Here is a 15,384-nt window from a genome sequence, read left to right on the forward strand (position 1 = left end):
CATCTTCTGGAGGTTTGGCTACCTCTGCTCAGGCCCAGCTCTGTAGCAGTGCTGCCAAGGAGGGACTGAGCCCTTGCCCTGTCCACCTTGCTATGTTCAGCACCTGGCTCTTGTTCCCTCAGGAACCAGCTGGCGCACCTGCTCCCTGGTAAGCAGGACACTTAATGAGCAAAAAACAGAATGAGAAAAACCATGTACATTCACTTGCATATGAACCAAGAAAGAGCTACAGGGAGATAAAGCAAAAAGACAAAACCAGGTTTGAGGGAAAAAAAAAGGTTAAAGTAGGCTGACATGTCTTAGAAAGTAAGAGTATGTAAAATACAGAATATGTAATTGCTATTAAGCAGATAACCGAAAGGCAGTGTTGGGGATCAGTGTCAGCAGGTGTAGAATCTTTGAAGTCCCTCAGCACCTAACATCAATTATACCATTTAAGACTAAGATTATCAAGGAGCAGGTTTTAGAAATATGAAATCTGCAAATGGATGTGGCAAATTAAAGCAAAGGGGAAAGAGTATTTAAAGGGCAGCTTGCTTATTGAAAAGGAGAGTGGGCAGAGAAAGGGATATAGAAGAGCAGCAAAAAACAAAAGCCCAGAAATGTGAGAAATAAGTAACAATTTATAAAGGCATTTCAAGACCAAGAGAGGGCACATCTTCTGAAAGGAGTGCAGATGCCCACAGGCTATAATGAAGATGAGCTGCTTCATTAATAAAGGCTGCCAGGATGTCAGAGGGAAGGCCCTTAGGAAACCCAGTGGACTCTCCACAATGAGAGATTTTTTGTATCCAAAAAACTTGAAGTGAGAAGTTAAAATGGTGACAGGATTGCAAATTTATTATGAAGTAGGGTGGGAGGTTAAAGTGAAGTGCTACAAAACTGCAATTCAAATAATGTTTTGGTGCAAGTTATAGGCAAAAATGTGATAGAACTCAATAACTACATGCAATTAACTACTGTGTAAAACATTACAGAACTGTGATTCCTAGTGATATGTAACAGATTAATTAACTCTTAACTGGTTTATTAGTAGTTTACTGATAATTAAGAAACATTATAGGTTCAGCTATGTCTCAAACCTGCATTCTAAACAGGAAGAGTAACACCTAAGAGTGGATTTTGTGGCTACAACACACAGGCAACACATCTTTCAGAGCTGAACTTTTAATTTTTGATTAAAGTTTTGAATTAACTGCATTAATCTGGATGAAAGCTGAGATTTCATATACCCCTTTTCTTCCTCCTGCAACTCCTGCAACTCCTGCAAGACTCTACACTCAAATCCATAAATCCTGTTCTTGAGGGTTGATTCTTTTTTCCGTTTAATAGAGATTTATGAAGCTTTATCAAATTTACAAATTCTGTTTGCCAAGATCTTGGCACTTCACTTTAGGACTATAATGCTGCATGGCATCTTTCACTATTTAAAAAGGAGTGGGATTAAAGAAAAGTTGACATCAGACTCGGTGTTCTCAGAGATGCAATACAAAAGGACAAGACACAAGAGTCCAAAATAACTACAAGAAAAGTTCCAATTGGAGATGAGGCGGGAAAAGTCCAGAATGAGAGGAGTTTATCATTGGAACAGATTGCCTAGATCAGTTATAGAATCCAACTTCAATGTTATCCCTGCTTTGAGCAGGGGACTGAACTGCAAATTACTTTCCCGGGAGCCTTCCAAATGAAATCATTCTCTGATTCAACACATGCCCTTTGTAAATCTGGGCTCATACATCTATGTAAAAGTACTGACTGAGAAATACATGCAGTTCCACAACCTTCTCAGTTCATTTTGCAGGATGACAAGGAACATTTGTGCCTGTGGTGCTGTTCTTAAATTATTATACAGGTGTCTTTAAAATCTGACAAAGAAAGAAAGATCCAAAGAAATGCGCCTTCCACCATGAAAAACAAATTGTATTTGCACTCCTGTTTTGAGCTGGACATCCAGACATATCTAAAACTGACAATTATTTTTGCTTCACTTCTTACTTCTGACCAGAAGAGATCATATAACATTTTACCTAAACACCCCTGAAAATTTTCCCATGAAAAGGAACTTGCCAACAACTTCAAATGAGACATCCTGCTGCATCAAGAGGGTTAATAAGGTGAGAAAAGTGGATTTCTATTCTGGAACAGAGAGGAAAGGCAGTTAATTTTTTTTAAAATTAATATTTTAATTATCATGAACTTTGGCATGTGTCAGGCATTCATTTCTTGTTTTTCAGGTGTCTGTTTACCACACACAAGAATACCCTGGGATTTGACAAAAGCCTCAGTTCATATATATTAATTCAAAGCTAAACAGGTGAAATCTCCCGAAGTTCTGCTGGCAGTGGGCATGCTCCCACCTCTTTCAAGACTGTATTATGGATAACTGAGAGTATCTGAGGTTATTGGAACAACACCCAGTTTTATCTAAATTACTGATCCTCACCCAAATGAGACTGGAGACTGGGCCCAGAACAGAAACTATTAATTTTCAATAACTTCCAGCCATAGCCCCTATCAAACACAGAGGCAGAGGCAGAAAAGGCAGCAAGAGGGAACTGTGATTCATCAGAGCACAGGGACCAGCAGAAAGAGCAGTAGATGGTGGCACAGGTTAATGATGTTCAGGGAGGAAATAAGTGTGAGATATGAAGAAGGTGTGACACCAATTTGGGGTACACGGAACAAGTCAGAAAGCAATGAGAAGGCAAAAAAGAAGACAGATCAGAAGGCAGATAAAGATAATGGGACCTGTGAATGAACTATGAGAATGATTGCTTCCTTATTGGAGCAGGCTGTCCTGAGCAATTTTGCCTGAATTCAGTGTCCACACTGCTTTGAGGAGGAGATTTAACTGAATTCCAGTCATGGAATGATTCTCAACAAAGGGCAGTGACAGTCTCCTTTTCATAAGATATATTAAATGTACATCTTCAGGGATAAACACTCTCACAGATGTCACATTTGATCTTTTAAACCTGTATGTTTAAATTGCAATTTTTAAATTTTTACTTATGCTTCTATTGTTCAGCAATCAAACTGCTCTGATCCATTAAAATACGTGCTTAAGGAAGTTGACCACAACCTAAAAAGAACTGAAAGCTGAGTACTTTGGGTTTTTTTTTTTCCAGCACTTCCTGGGTACTAATTAGTTAAAAAAGGCACAGTCTGAAAGCCTTATAGTTCTCTATGGAAACACAGTATCTGATGACATTTTTCTGGAGTGAAAAAAGAAACATTGGCTAATACCGTACAAAAAGAATGAAAATTACGCTACAGCAAAACTAATTAATTATTTATGTAATTCAGTGTGAACATAGGACTTGAAAATTATATTTCTGTATCCATTTGCACTCATGTAAAGAGTCTTAGAATAGTTGTTCACAGATTAGGTAAATTATCAAACTGAAATCTTGTGAAGTATTACCATTATAAAGCCAAGGGAAAAAATGTACTTCCATTTTCTACATTAAATGTGTACAGGTTCCCATCTATGAATACAGGTTTTATACATCTCATTAATCTTTTCAGTTAGTTTCTCAGGTATACTTCGTGGACAGAAAAAAATTTAAAATACCTTTTTTACATAAAAAAGACATCTATGCTGCATTCGCCACCAGAATTATTTTGATTCAAAACACATTGTAATAAATTCTGAGTTGCCTGGGAATTAATTGTACCATGAAAAGCATTTAAAAAATGCTCAGAGGTTCCCAGCAGTTTCTTCTACTATCAGACTCCAGTAGAAAACCAGTATTTTCTCAAAGCCATACTTCAAATTCAGAGTTCCTATTTGTATAAACTTCATAATTATTTTCAGTTCTTGAGAAAAACAAGAATGAAATTCTGTATTTATGTTTGAAATTCATTATAATATAAGACAGTTTTAGAAATACTGAAATAACAAACATCTTTCTACAAAGTTACCAAGACTAATTGAATTGCTGGCTATGGAAGTGGTATAGAAAGTCACAGTCATTACAGAAGTATCACCTTAAGATCACTTTAATTCCATTTTGTTGTTATCATCACTAGAATCAGAAGTATTAGAACACAGAAACTTACCATCTCTTCATCTTAAATATCAAATTAGCACCTCTTTCTCAAATAATAACTTCCTATGACAAGGTTATAATTTTTCATTTCCAAAAGCTGTTTCAAACTCTTCAGAAAATAATGACATGTTCAAATATATGCCACCAAAACAATAAAAATCCTCAGATATTTTAAAAAGATTAAATATTTTTAATATGAAATTTAAAAGCATTTAATATTTTAGTATGTAACCAGCCCCAAACTTTATATAATATCCAATAAATTATTTTTGGAGCTTTCGCACTCTACATCATACCACTCACTTAGCTAGCAATGTACAAAGCCACACAATTCTCTTAGTGATGTTTCAATTATTCATTTACAAACGCAATATTATCTCTTCTGTACACAAATTAAATAACTAGGGGGTATGATATGACAAATGCCAATTATCTTCAGGATCCTAGCATAAAAAAAAACATTTGAAATGTCATATGCAAGCTTGCTTTTATTTGTAACTTGGGTTTTTGGGGTTTTTTTACAACTTGACCTTTAGATAACTTAGAGATACTTTAGCCCTTTAAGTTCTTCTAAATGTACAGGGCTGATGTTTTGTATTTAGTCCTGAAGAAGAATGATTTACTGTTACTCATTTTTTACACCATTACATCTTGACACTCCATGAAAATAATCTGTACTGTCCAGCTCAAAACATTTTCATCCAAATGCCATTCACTGCTGCTTGTCACTTCTTTCCAATTTTGCCACTTGCAAAAGAAATTAACGTACTTTTAGAAAGCTGAGCATGTTACTGAACAAAACAACAAGATTTGAGCCTTGATTGTCTTTTCTCCATGCTTGAATTATTTATCTCCAAACAGGATATATTTATTTTTCACAGACAACTCATGTCATAACAGAAAAAACCAAACAAATCCCTCTACACCTGCTGCTCCCAAGTGAAGTACTTTGGTCTGATTACTCAACAGGAGTAGGGACTGTACTTTCATTTGTGTCAATTTACATGTAAATTATTTTTGCTAATTACACAGGATTGTCTCCTCTTTAAAAGTAAGTAACTGAACTTGAAGGCTACCTAAGATTTCATGCTCTTTTTAAACAGCTTTTCTTTGACAATGGAAACTCAATACACAATGTTTCACAGCAATTTGTGAATTTGTACATAAATAGTGTCTTTAGTGTTTACTGGAGTAGTTGAAGAAGGAACAAGTGAATAGAACCTTTTTTACCTAAACAAACTGCTACACACCTACAGAGGGTAATAGTTTATCCACTGTTGCTGTAGAATTCTGACTTAAAACATTAAATGATTGACTACCTGCAGTCTTTCACAAACATGAACTATATATGGCAGAATCACTATTAGAGTGCTTTCCCATATAAAAAACAAAAGCAACTGCACCACAAATATTGACTAGCTGATGTTGCTGCTAAAAATCAGTGATAGACAATGAACTCTAAACATTTTATTGAACATGTCAAGAGACAAAATTCCAAACATATATGCTATGATTACTGTTTTATTCTTTCTTCTATCTCCCATATAAAACACTGGACTACATAATTCCCTTCAAAAATTTACCTATTTCTTCTATGTTTTGCCAAAACAAATATCAGGAAGTCTTTTAGCTCAACTTAAAACACACAATTACATCTCATAGATTAACACTTTTAATTTTTTAGCTACACTTAGGTAACATTAAAACTGAAGCTTTTCTGTACAAAGATGCTGCCCCCTCCAATTCAAACTTGCATTTTTCCTTTCCTTATGCAGCACAGACTTACCTAGGCCCACTACTGATGGCTACATCTCTCAGCATACTATGCTAAATACATTTTATTCTGCCAGTCTTATGATGTTCCTTCCTCTGGGTTTGTTGTTCCTGCATCTTGCACTTTGCTGTACAGCAGGTTTACACACTCTCCAGTACAAATTACAAGCCCCTGCAACATGAGCTACCTGTACTTCAGCACTTTAAGTATCGACATCCAGGATACAACCCTGAGCAATGGCAATTCCAAATGAGCATGAAATTGAAATGACAACTCAATTTCAATGCAAAATTGAAAAGAGTGCTGCATTTCTTAAATAAGAAAATTATAAACAATTTTAGCAACATGAACCTCTCAGAAGTTTTTTAAGACTCACAGAATGAAACGAGGATGAAAGTGGTACTATTTGGAATAACAGTGCCCTTTAAATAGACCTTTCAAAGAAATACTGAGAACACACAAAGCATACATTCATCTAAAGTGATACATGATGCCACTTTTGGGTTAATTCTAAAAAAGGTCATATTAAGCAAAAAATAAGTCTGTTTCTGTTTATTCAGTTTGCTGAATAATGTGTTTCTTTACAGGAAAAGAAACATGATACACTACTGGAATTAGAGTATCATGAAAGTTACACTGGTCTAACTCCACTGTCACTCTCATTCCAGTGGAAATTTATCAGAAATAATAACAATTTTTTAAACATTCAGTTTACGTAACTTCATCCTGGCTGAGGGTTATTATGCACTGCTACAGAGACAAAGCAGAACTTCTTTTTCCCTTTGTTTCCTTAATATATAATTACAAGAACTAATAAGAAAAATACATTTTAACATCTAGATTCCAGGAATTCTTACACACAGGAAGAAATTCTAGAATGTATTTTCATTAACAAATCCAGCTTATTTGATTTTATTACAATCAATTAAATTACTTGACTAAATAATTACATCAAATAGAGTTAATTTACTTCATAAAATACGATTCTAGAGCCACAGAATATCGTGAGTTGGAAGGGACCCACAAGGATCAAAGTCCAGTTCTCAGCCCCACACAGCACCATCCCAAATAAGTGCATTGTCCAAGTGCTCCTTGAGCTCTGTCAGGCTGGTGCTGTGACCACTTCCTTGGGGACCCTGTGCCAGTGTCCAACCACCCTCTGGGTGAAGAACCTTTTCTTGATACCCAACCAAAACCTCTCCTGACACAGCTTCAGGCCATTCCCTTGGGTCCTGTCCCTGGGCACCACAGGGAAGAGATCAGTGCCTGCCCCTTCTCTTCCCCTCACGAAGAAGCTGTAGACTGCAATGATCTCCCCTCAGTCTCCTGCAGGTTGAACAGACCAAGTGACCTCAGCTACTTCTAACTCACAGTTTAGGATAAAACCAGCTTGGTTCATTACACTAACCAGTCACATCCATAAGTGCACAAAAATACTTGTAGCAGCTCTAGTACTGCCTCTACAGGTTGTCTTTTCTAGGATTCTTTTCCCTTTCTTTTAAAACACCCTGCTGAAACTTTTGCTGATAAATTTAATTACAGGAAAAAGAGGGCCCTTGGCTCCAAAATGCCACTGATCTAAGAATTTACAAATAAGTGAAGCCATACTCTGAGATGGAGATTTAAACTTTTGACAGAAATCTCTTAATTCCTAAATCCGTATGTGCTGAGAAAGTTGTCAGCTTGCCATCCCTGCTGATTTACCAGTCCCTCAATGCCTTTTCTCTTTTACATGGAATTCATCTCTGACTAAATAATATCTCACAACAGAAATCTCTGAAAAGAAACAGTGAAGGAAGTATCACATTTGCCACTTGGAATAGACACTGATCATGGAATCATCTTGATTACCTTCAAATCCTAGTAATCTGCTGGAATTACACAGCATATTACATGACTATTATCCACTCAGTGGGTAAGAGAACAGCAGTGATTATAATTTTTTTAATGGTATTCTCAAATAATCCTTCCAAAGCAAAAGTATTAAAGACCCACAGGGGTGTAGAGACTTGCAGTTTTAAAGTTCATACCCATCACAAAGCAGCTCTCCACTATGGGAAATGAAAAATAATCTATGTAATAAAAGTATTTTAAAACCTCATTTTTCTCTATCAGACACTAAAATTAACAAAGCATGAGACAGTCCGTATAATCCAACAGTAATTAACAAGGATACACAGCAAAGTATTGCATGGTAAAAATGATTATATGAACATGATAACTTGAGTGAAGAAATGCCAGGGTTCAGACATAGCAAAGTTTTTATACACAAAAATTGCTACAGAAGAAAAGATAGTGCCATAGCTGGAATTAAGTGACCCCAGTAGCTGCTGCTTTCCAGAAGACTCTAAACACAGGAGAACACAGAAATAATATTCTGCTTCCTGTATGGGCATCAGTAAGCTCAAAGAAACGTATTTACTTAGTATTGAATTTTTTCTAATCCAAAACATGTACTTACTGATTATTTTTCCAACAGAGTGCAAATTCAAAACATATATTCTGGCGGTGTTAACATTATTACTTTTTTTTTTTTTTTTTTTTTTTTAACATGTAGCAATATGTCTAAATATCTCCCAAGTCTATGAAGATTAGTATCCTTGGGATAAAAATTTTTTTCAAGCCTTATAAAAAAGTATTAATTACTATTGTCTTCATATATTATAAATGTAGCTTTAATCATTTATACTTTCTAAATGAAGAGCTTTTATTCCTCTTTGTAAAAAGAGGAAGTGCACTTTACTTTGTACTGTCCAATCTGAACCTCTAAATGAAGAAACATGTATTTACATTTTACATTAATGTGAAGTTATCTAGTCTAAAGAAATTTGCTACCATCTGTGGCATCACCCTTCAGTTGATGAAGAGCAAGTAGTTTTACCAACTTGATGACAGCAGGAATAAAGGGAAAATTATTTTATTTCTTTTTCAGAGGCAGTTACTTAGTGTAGACTATCACAAATAGTCTAAGATAACTTGAGTATCAGATGCAGTTGACTTCCAACATAATGTTTCTACTTTAAAATGAAACTAATGAATAAATGTTACTTTTTTCCATTTGGATTAAATGCAGTTGGCTGCTTAATATTCAGACATATGCAAATGGATAAAGATAGCTGACCAGAACATTAAAGAGTAATAGTTCTACTTAAAACATACTTCTGACAAAGCAAAAATTCACACCTTCTTATCTTTTCAAAATTATTATTACAAGTGACATTTTTCATTGTCAGACGAAGACATTGTCTTTTTGCAACTTCTCTTTTGCATACTAAAGAGAGCACTTCTGTTCCATTCTTAGTCACAAAGTCAGTTTGCTGAATAATTTCCTTTGTTTGCAAGAGTGCCACAACAGTAGAAAAGAAAGAACATCTTGCAAAAGCAAAAAAGGGCTTAAAAATAATTTTTAAACCTCTGTGCAACTCAGTCCTTACCTGGATACTAAATCTACATTTCCATAAATTAAATACAAAACACACTGCTGAGTTAGAAGTATCACTTTGCACTACTTCAAAAATAAACAAGTGAAAAATGTTGGGTGAAAGAAACCTGAAAATAACATGGCCATATATCTTCTTTAATGTCACTTCCATGTCACGCAGTGAATACATAGCATACTATACTAAAGAGGAGTTTCTTCAGTTATAGCTCAATATTGTAAACACTGAGCACAAATCTGTCTTGTTTGTACAAAGAGAACCTGAAACAGCCTTAATCAAAATATTACTAAATCTTACAACAGCTAATTCCAAGTTAGACTTGCAGCTGCACTATACAGCTAAAAAAGATGTATTTTTCTCAAATCTAATCTCAAGTTCCCTGAATTCTTTTATGTCCATAGCAAAGGAACACAAATATCCTGACTCTCTGAAAAATAGCTGGATACTAGGAAGATATCCAGCAAAAAGACAAACTGTTAACTGAGTAGTTTCAGAGAAACTCTGTCACCTTCTGCTATCAAAAACTAAGCAGGACTCTTCTTTTCACAGCCAAGTCTTCAATTTGTATTGTCAGACACTGAATAAATATGTGAACACAGACTTTCTTTAAATAATAGAAGGAAACAAGATGTTAATTTATAATAAAAGCAAGAATCTATTTTTCCTTGTTTTCTAATTTCCAGATTTAACAATGTGTAAATATAAAAGCGCACAAATACTTCAACTACTTATGTTAAACATAGGAGACACATATTTCATTGATTCCCTAATAGTTGATCATACATCTTTAAAGTTCTTTTTACAAGCTGGGAAGTGACTTGTTCAGAATTTTGTAGCTATTAGATGTTACATAACAGCCACAAAATACTTCCATTTTCATGACACACACTCCCTATATTTATGCATTTAGAGAAAGCCTCTTTAAAAATACATAAGAATTAGTTTTTAAGGCTTTCCAGAAAAGCCTATTAGTCTCCATACTCCTGATCAGCTCCTTGCAGATTCTTCTCAAAAATGCATGAATCTGCTAAAAGGAAACCAAGTAACAAAACCCTATAAAAGTACTGCAATCTTTCTTGTGCAGCCTAGAGGGGGACCCACCACAATCTCTCCTGGGCAGCTACAAAACTGTAACATCATTAATGTGACACAGGAGGAGGCTTGTGCCAGACAATTGCTACATCTTTGGGTAGCAAATCTGAGTCCTGTATCAACACCACACTGGGATCATATTTACACTAGAACTGACATAATCTCAGATATTCAATGATCATTATAACTGGTACTTGCAAACCTTTGAGTCTATCATTTTAACTAATATGAGAAATACAAAACCTAAAAAACAGGCAAAGTGAGGTTTCAAGTTATTTTCATTTTTACAGCTGAATAATCTTAGAGCAGACATTTCCTTTTTAAGGCTTAGGTTTTGCTTTTAAAGCTATGCCTTCAACTACAACTAAGAAGTCTTCATTATGTTATTTGAGCTAAATGGCGTAGTCACATGTAGCTTTGCAGACCTTTCTGGTTCCCTTTCTATATTTCATCATCTGATACTCCAAGGTTCCTATTTTTCTAGCAAAAAATGAAAGGGCAGGCAAGAAAAAGACAATTTAGGAATGTGTTACTTTGCTGACTAGAAAGAAAAATTAACCACCAGCAATAGGTATTCTTCAAGTCATATAATCCCCATATAAATTGTAATTACATTCCATCACTTGAAACTGGAAAGTTTTACCATGCATTATTCATAGAAGACACATGCTTGCTTGCATGCTTACTTTTCCCTTTTCCCTATTCAGTGCAGGAAAAATAAGACGGAACATCACTGTTTATCCTATTAGCTGCTTCTCAACAGCCATGTACTTGGAAGAACTGTAAGAAAGACGGACAGACAAACAAAGCACAAGTGTACACTGGAAAAACTCCAGCTACCTAATGCAGGTTATTTACTACTGTTTGTTTCAGAGGTTCCATAGGGGCATTCCAACTTCAGTCACGGGACAGTCAGAGTTACCCACCATCCCCTGGCAGAAAGCATGAGAGGCTTTCAGGCAAATAGCAAATGGAGAATCATTTTGTCAAACACCACCAGCTCTCAAAGCCTCAGACAGGATTCAATGAAAATAAGGGAGTGGATTAATGCCAGGAGTGCTGGAATGTACTCTCCTGGTGCCACAGTCACACAGACACAGAGAAAAAGGAGAAGGGCACACTGCAACCTTACCCAGCACCAGAGAAGACTGCAGAGAATCACCCATGTGTCAATGTGAACACTCAGTCTGTCCATTAAGCTTCTACTGTGAGCTCACAGACGAAAAAACAGCTTGGCTTTCAGGGCACATCCAAGAGATGGGAAACTCCATCCTGTACAAGCTTGACATGAGCACTCAGTGACATTAAGCACAAAGCTGGAAGGTCTGATTTGACCAGCTCAAGACTGCTGGCAGCCAGGAATTCTCAGCTTGGAAATGCCTACCTATTCTGAGGATGTCAGTAGAGATCTTGAGTCTGCACTCTCATCCTGGCAAGCAAGCAGAGCTGGACAGCTGGCAAATAAAGTAATCTTTAGGAGCCTGGCCTTGGTCAGACAATAAAAGCATCTTGAATGTGCATCAGAAGATGTAAAGTCTTAGATAAAGTAACCAAAACTCCAGGTGACTGGAAGATTTGCAGTACAATGGCAAGCACCTTCTGCTTAAAAGGTACACATTGAGTAGGGAGTGAAGACAGACAAGAATGCACCAAATCCACGCACCACAAGGAGAAATTTGTCAGTAACATAGGGACACACAAGGTTAGAATATACATGGAAACTCATGAATTAAAAAGGAACCCAACATAATGCAAGTATAAATGGCACTAAGAGGCTATTTCTCCTTTAATCACACTTACCCCGAGGCTAATTTATAACCACCAGTGCTAAAACGAGTTCCATGCTATTGTTATTTAATTTATTGTACCAATGGCTAACAGAGCTTAGAATTGCTCAAATATAACACAGAATCTTAAAAAAAAAAAAACAAAACACATCTTTTCAATTTAACTTTCCAGCAATTAACATTAAAACTGTACAGCACTGTCTCCAAGAATGCAGAAAATTTGTTTTTTCTTAAAATCAGTACAGGATCCTAAAACAAATACGGATTAGCAAGATTAACAGGTCTTGAAAGTTTATCAGAAGGCTTTCTGAAATTCCAATGAGTTTCAGAATTCAGAAAGATAAACAGAATTATTACAGAAGAAATACAGAGCACTGTGTGTACCAACTTACCTATCAATGGAAAAACAGAGACAGCAATAAAAGAAAAAATTCACCTCCCCTCCAAAATGAGAAGGAATTAAAAAAAGTAAGATCTAAATGATTCACAGGTTAGAAAAGTGGAGAAATGTTCTTAATTACATTACTGTAACACATACACACTCAAAAATTCTTTCAACAGATATTTGGAAAAGATGATTTGTAACCATAAAGCTATTTTGACCTTAACTGGTAGACTTCATTCTGAGGTTAGGTACTGTTAAATAAATATTTCAATAAATCCCAACAATTTTTCCAAAATGTCTCAGTGAATGCAATGGAAATTAAAAGGACAAACAAAATTTCTACCCACAGAGTATGATGTGGTTTGACAATACTATTGAGCCAGTCTAACCCTAAGTTGTCAAAAGACTCTCGCAGCTTTACTCCTTTCCCACCATGTTTTCTTACTCCTTCCTTTTGAAAGCACTGAGACTCTTCTGACCTAACAGAGACTCAATTCAAGGAACTAATCCTTGAAGAAACTTTTTTTTTTTGGTTTAGCTTTCAGATGAGAAGACAGAAATCCAACAGCAATGCTGCAGGAATGAGCACAGGGCTGCCAAAAGGGACAGAAAACAGAACTGTATCTAGCCTTCCCATCAGCTGAGCTGTTCTGTCGAGCTTTAAGCTGTAACAGCCCTCCCTGGAGCACAGCTCTGCTCTGTGCTCTGTCAGTTGCTGGTCTCACTATTGTTGCAGCTGTTTTCCAAGAAGTTTGAGTCAGTAGGATCTCACCTGAAATCAGAGGCAGAGATTGCCAGTTCGTCATTCTCACGACTTTCTATTACTACTAAAAATCATATCATCCTGCAAATATCTGGATAAAGCAGAGATCAAAGTTTTCATGGTTACACATCACAGCTAAACAACAGGATACAAATTCCATGTAACTTGGTGAATTTTGGAGGAGCACATTTTTTCCTCTCGTGAAAAATCAGATTTTATTTTATAATTTCACTATTTTTTCCTATTGGTATTGTCAGCATCAAAAGATCCTGCAACACAAAGATGCAACACTTAGATCCACAAAAAGTCAGAGCATAACACTGGGCAGCAGATTTCTCACCAGGAATATTCACAAGCTAAGGTGTTCACTTTCACAAGACATTGCTTACCTTTTCTAATGCAGATAAGTTCATGTACACCACAAGTTCGTTCTCCACCTGTGTGGAAATACACCATTAGAAAACAGTAACAAATAAAATGTATTTCATTTCTTAATAAGCTTACAAACAGTGAAAAAGAAAGTTCCAAAACTCCATCAATTAATAAAAATGCAGAAGATTGATTTAACAAATTTTCAAATTATACATTAAATCCTTTGGAGAAAACAAATATACTTTTGGCTTAATATTGATAACGGTGGTATGGTTTGAAGAGCTTTACACCGTATTTATACAGATAAAATTAGGAAAGCAAGCAACTTAAACTGAAGCCACACGAATGTTTCCCAAGTATAAACATAATTTCCTGTTGGATAAAAGGACCCTATAGAATGGTATCTACAGAAGAATTGTGAAAATATTAAAAAAAAATTCCAGTATAGTAGAATGCCAAAATAACATTATGATTACCTTCCATGGTAAAAAAACAAACCAACCAACAAAAAAAACCAACAAAACCAACCCTATTAACAAAGACTTAGTTTGCCTAGAATTTCTCTTTTAGATATATTTTAAATTTAAAAAACAGCTGTATAGAAAGAACTTGAGATATTTATTTGGGAATAATAAAATTGTTGCTAGAAATACTATGTTTTCTTTACATTTTAATAAAAAACATTTTAATTGGAATTACAGCTCATAAACACAACACCCAACACATAATATCTAAACTAAAAATATTTTGGAGTGATATGCTCCATGATCAAACCTTGAAATTTCAAAATACAAAAAGCTATAGCTTGTCTTAAGTACACCCTAACCCACCCAGCCTTTTTCCAATGACAACAAAAGAGTGCATGGATATGAATACAGAACTGAGGGGAGCTGCCTGGGTTTTCATACCAAGTTCTCTGCAATCTCATGAAAATACAAAACAGAGTTCCAAAACCTCACAAAACTTCTATTTCATTTGCCTTAATCACTCCTTGACTCCAGACACTTTGAAAAATGCACTAAAACAAGCTTCAGGTAACAAAATTCTCCCCATCTCAAAGATATGGAAATACATTATATAGCACTTATTGCTGTCCTCCATTCCAAAATAAAATATTTACGACATACAATACAGTATGTAATGATATCAACCAATATTTCAATGCCTTGATCAGTAACACCAGCAGATGATATTGTAAAGGTTTAAGAAAATACCCATATTTCTACTTAAATTTATACTTTAAAGAAATAACTGTAGGAAATCCATATATTGGAGTGAGAAAGAATTAAAGGGATTAAATAAATGGAATAAAACATAACTTTTCTAAAATAAAATCAAATGTCTGTAAAAGTGAAAAAAACACTAGTTTTGTGTTAGCATACTCAAAAATATGAAATACAAGCTTCAAATATACTTTTGAATGGGAAATCAAGTATCAGTGAGGCTGAGAATCCCAGGAGTTTCATAGAGTCATCACCCTCACAAAAGCCAGTTGTGATAGCTATATAATTCCCTCTTTTCAGTGCATTCTAGAAACTGAGCAACATAATTTTTATTCAGAAAGGATTTTGGAAGGAAAACATAAGAAAAACTAAATTAAAAATATAATCCGCTTTTATAATAACAAGGCATTAGAGAACAAACAAACAAAACCTAAAACCAGACAGAGGGAGAAGATTACAATCTTCTTTAAAGTCATTGCAATCATCTTCAGGGTAC

General features: G+C 35.3%; 1 protein-coding gene across 3 annotated transcripts in view; it reads right to left on the reverse strand.

Annotated features, from left to right (window-relative positions):
• SYT14 (synaptotagmin 14) overlaps positions 1-15,384 on the reverse strand; it is an 88,503-nt gene that overhangs the window by 62,528 nt on the left and 10,591 nt on the right. For all 3 annotated transcript variants that reach the window (XM_088052782.1, XM_014252923.2, XM_088052781.1), the window contains exon 2: positions 13,683-13,730. In XM_088052782.1, coding sequence (XP_087908908.1) covers positions 13,683-13,730 — 48 coding nt within the window. The remainder of the gene's footprint in view (positions 1-13,682; positions 13,731-15,384) is intronic.

The sequence above is a fragment of the Pseudopodoces humilis genome, chromosome 3, assembly GCF_049639895.1.
Source record: "Pseudopodoces humilis isolate 2021_Gansu_Grassland_sample_001 chromosome 3, ASM4963989v1, whole genome shotgun sequence".
NCBI lineage: Eukaryota > Metazoa > Chordata > Aves > Passeriformes > Paridae > Pseudopodoces > Pseudopodoces humilis.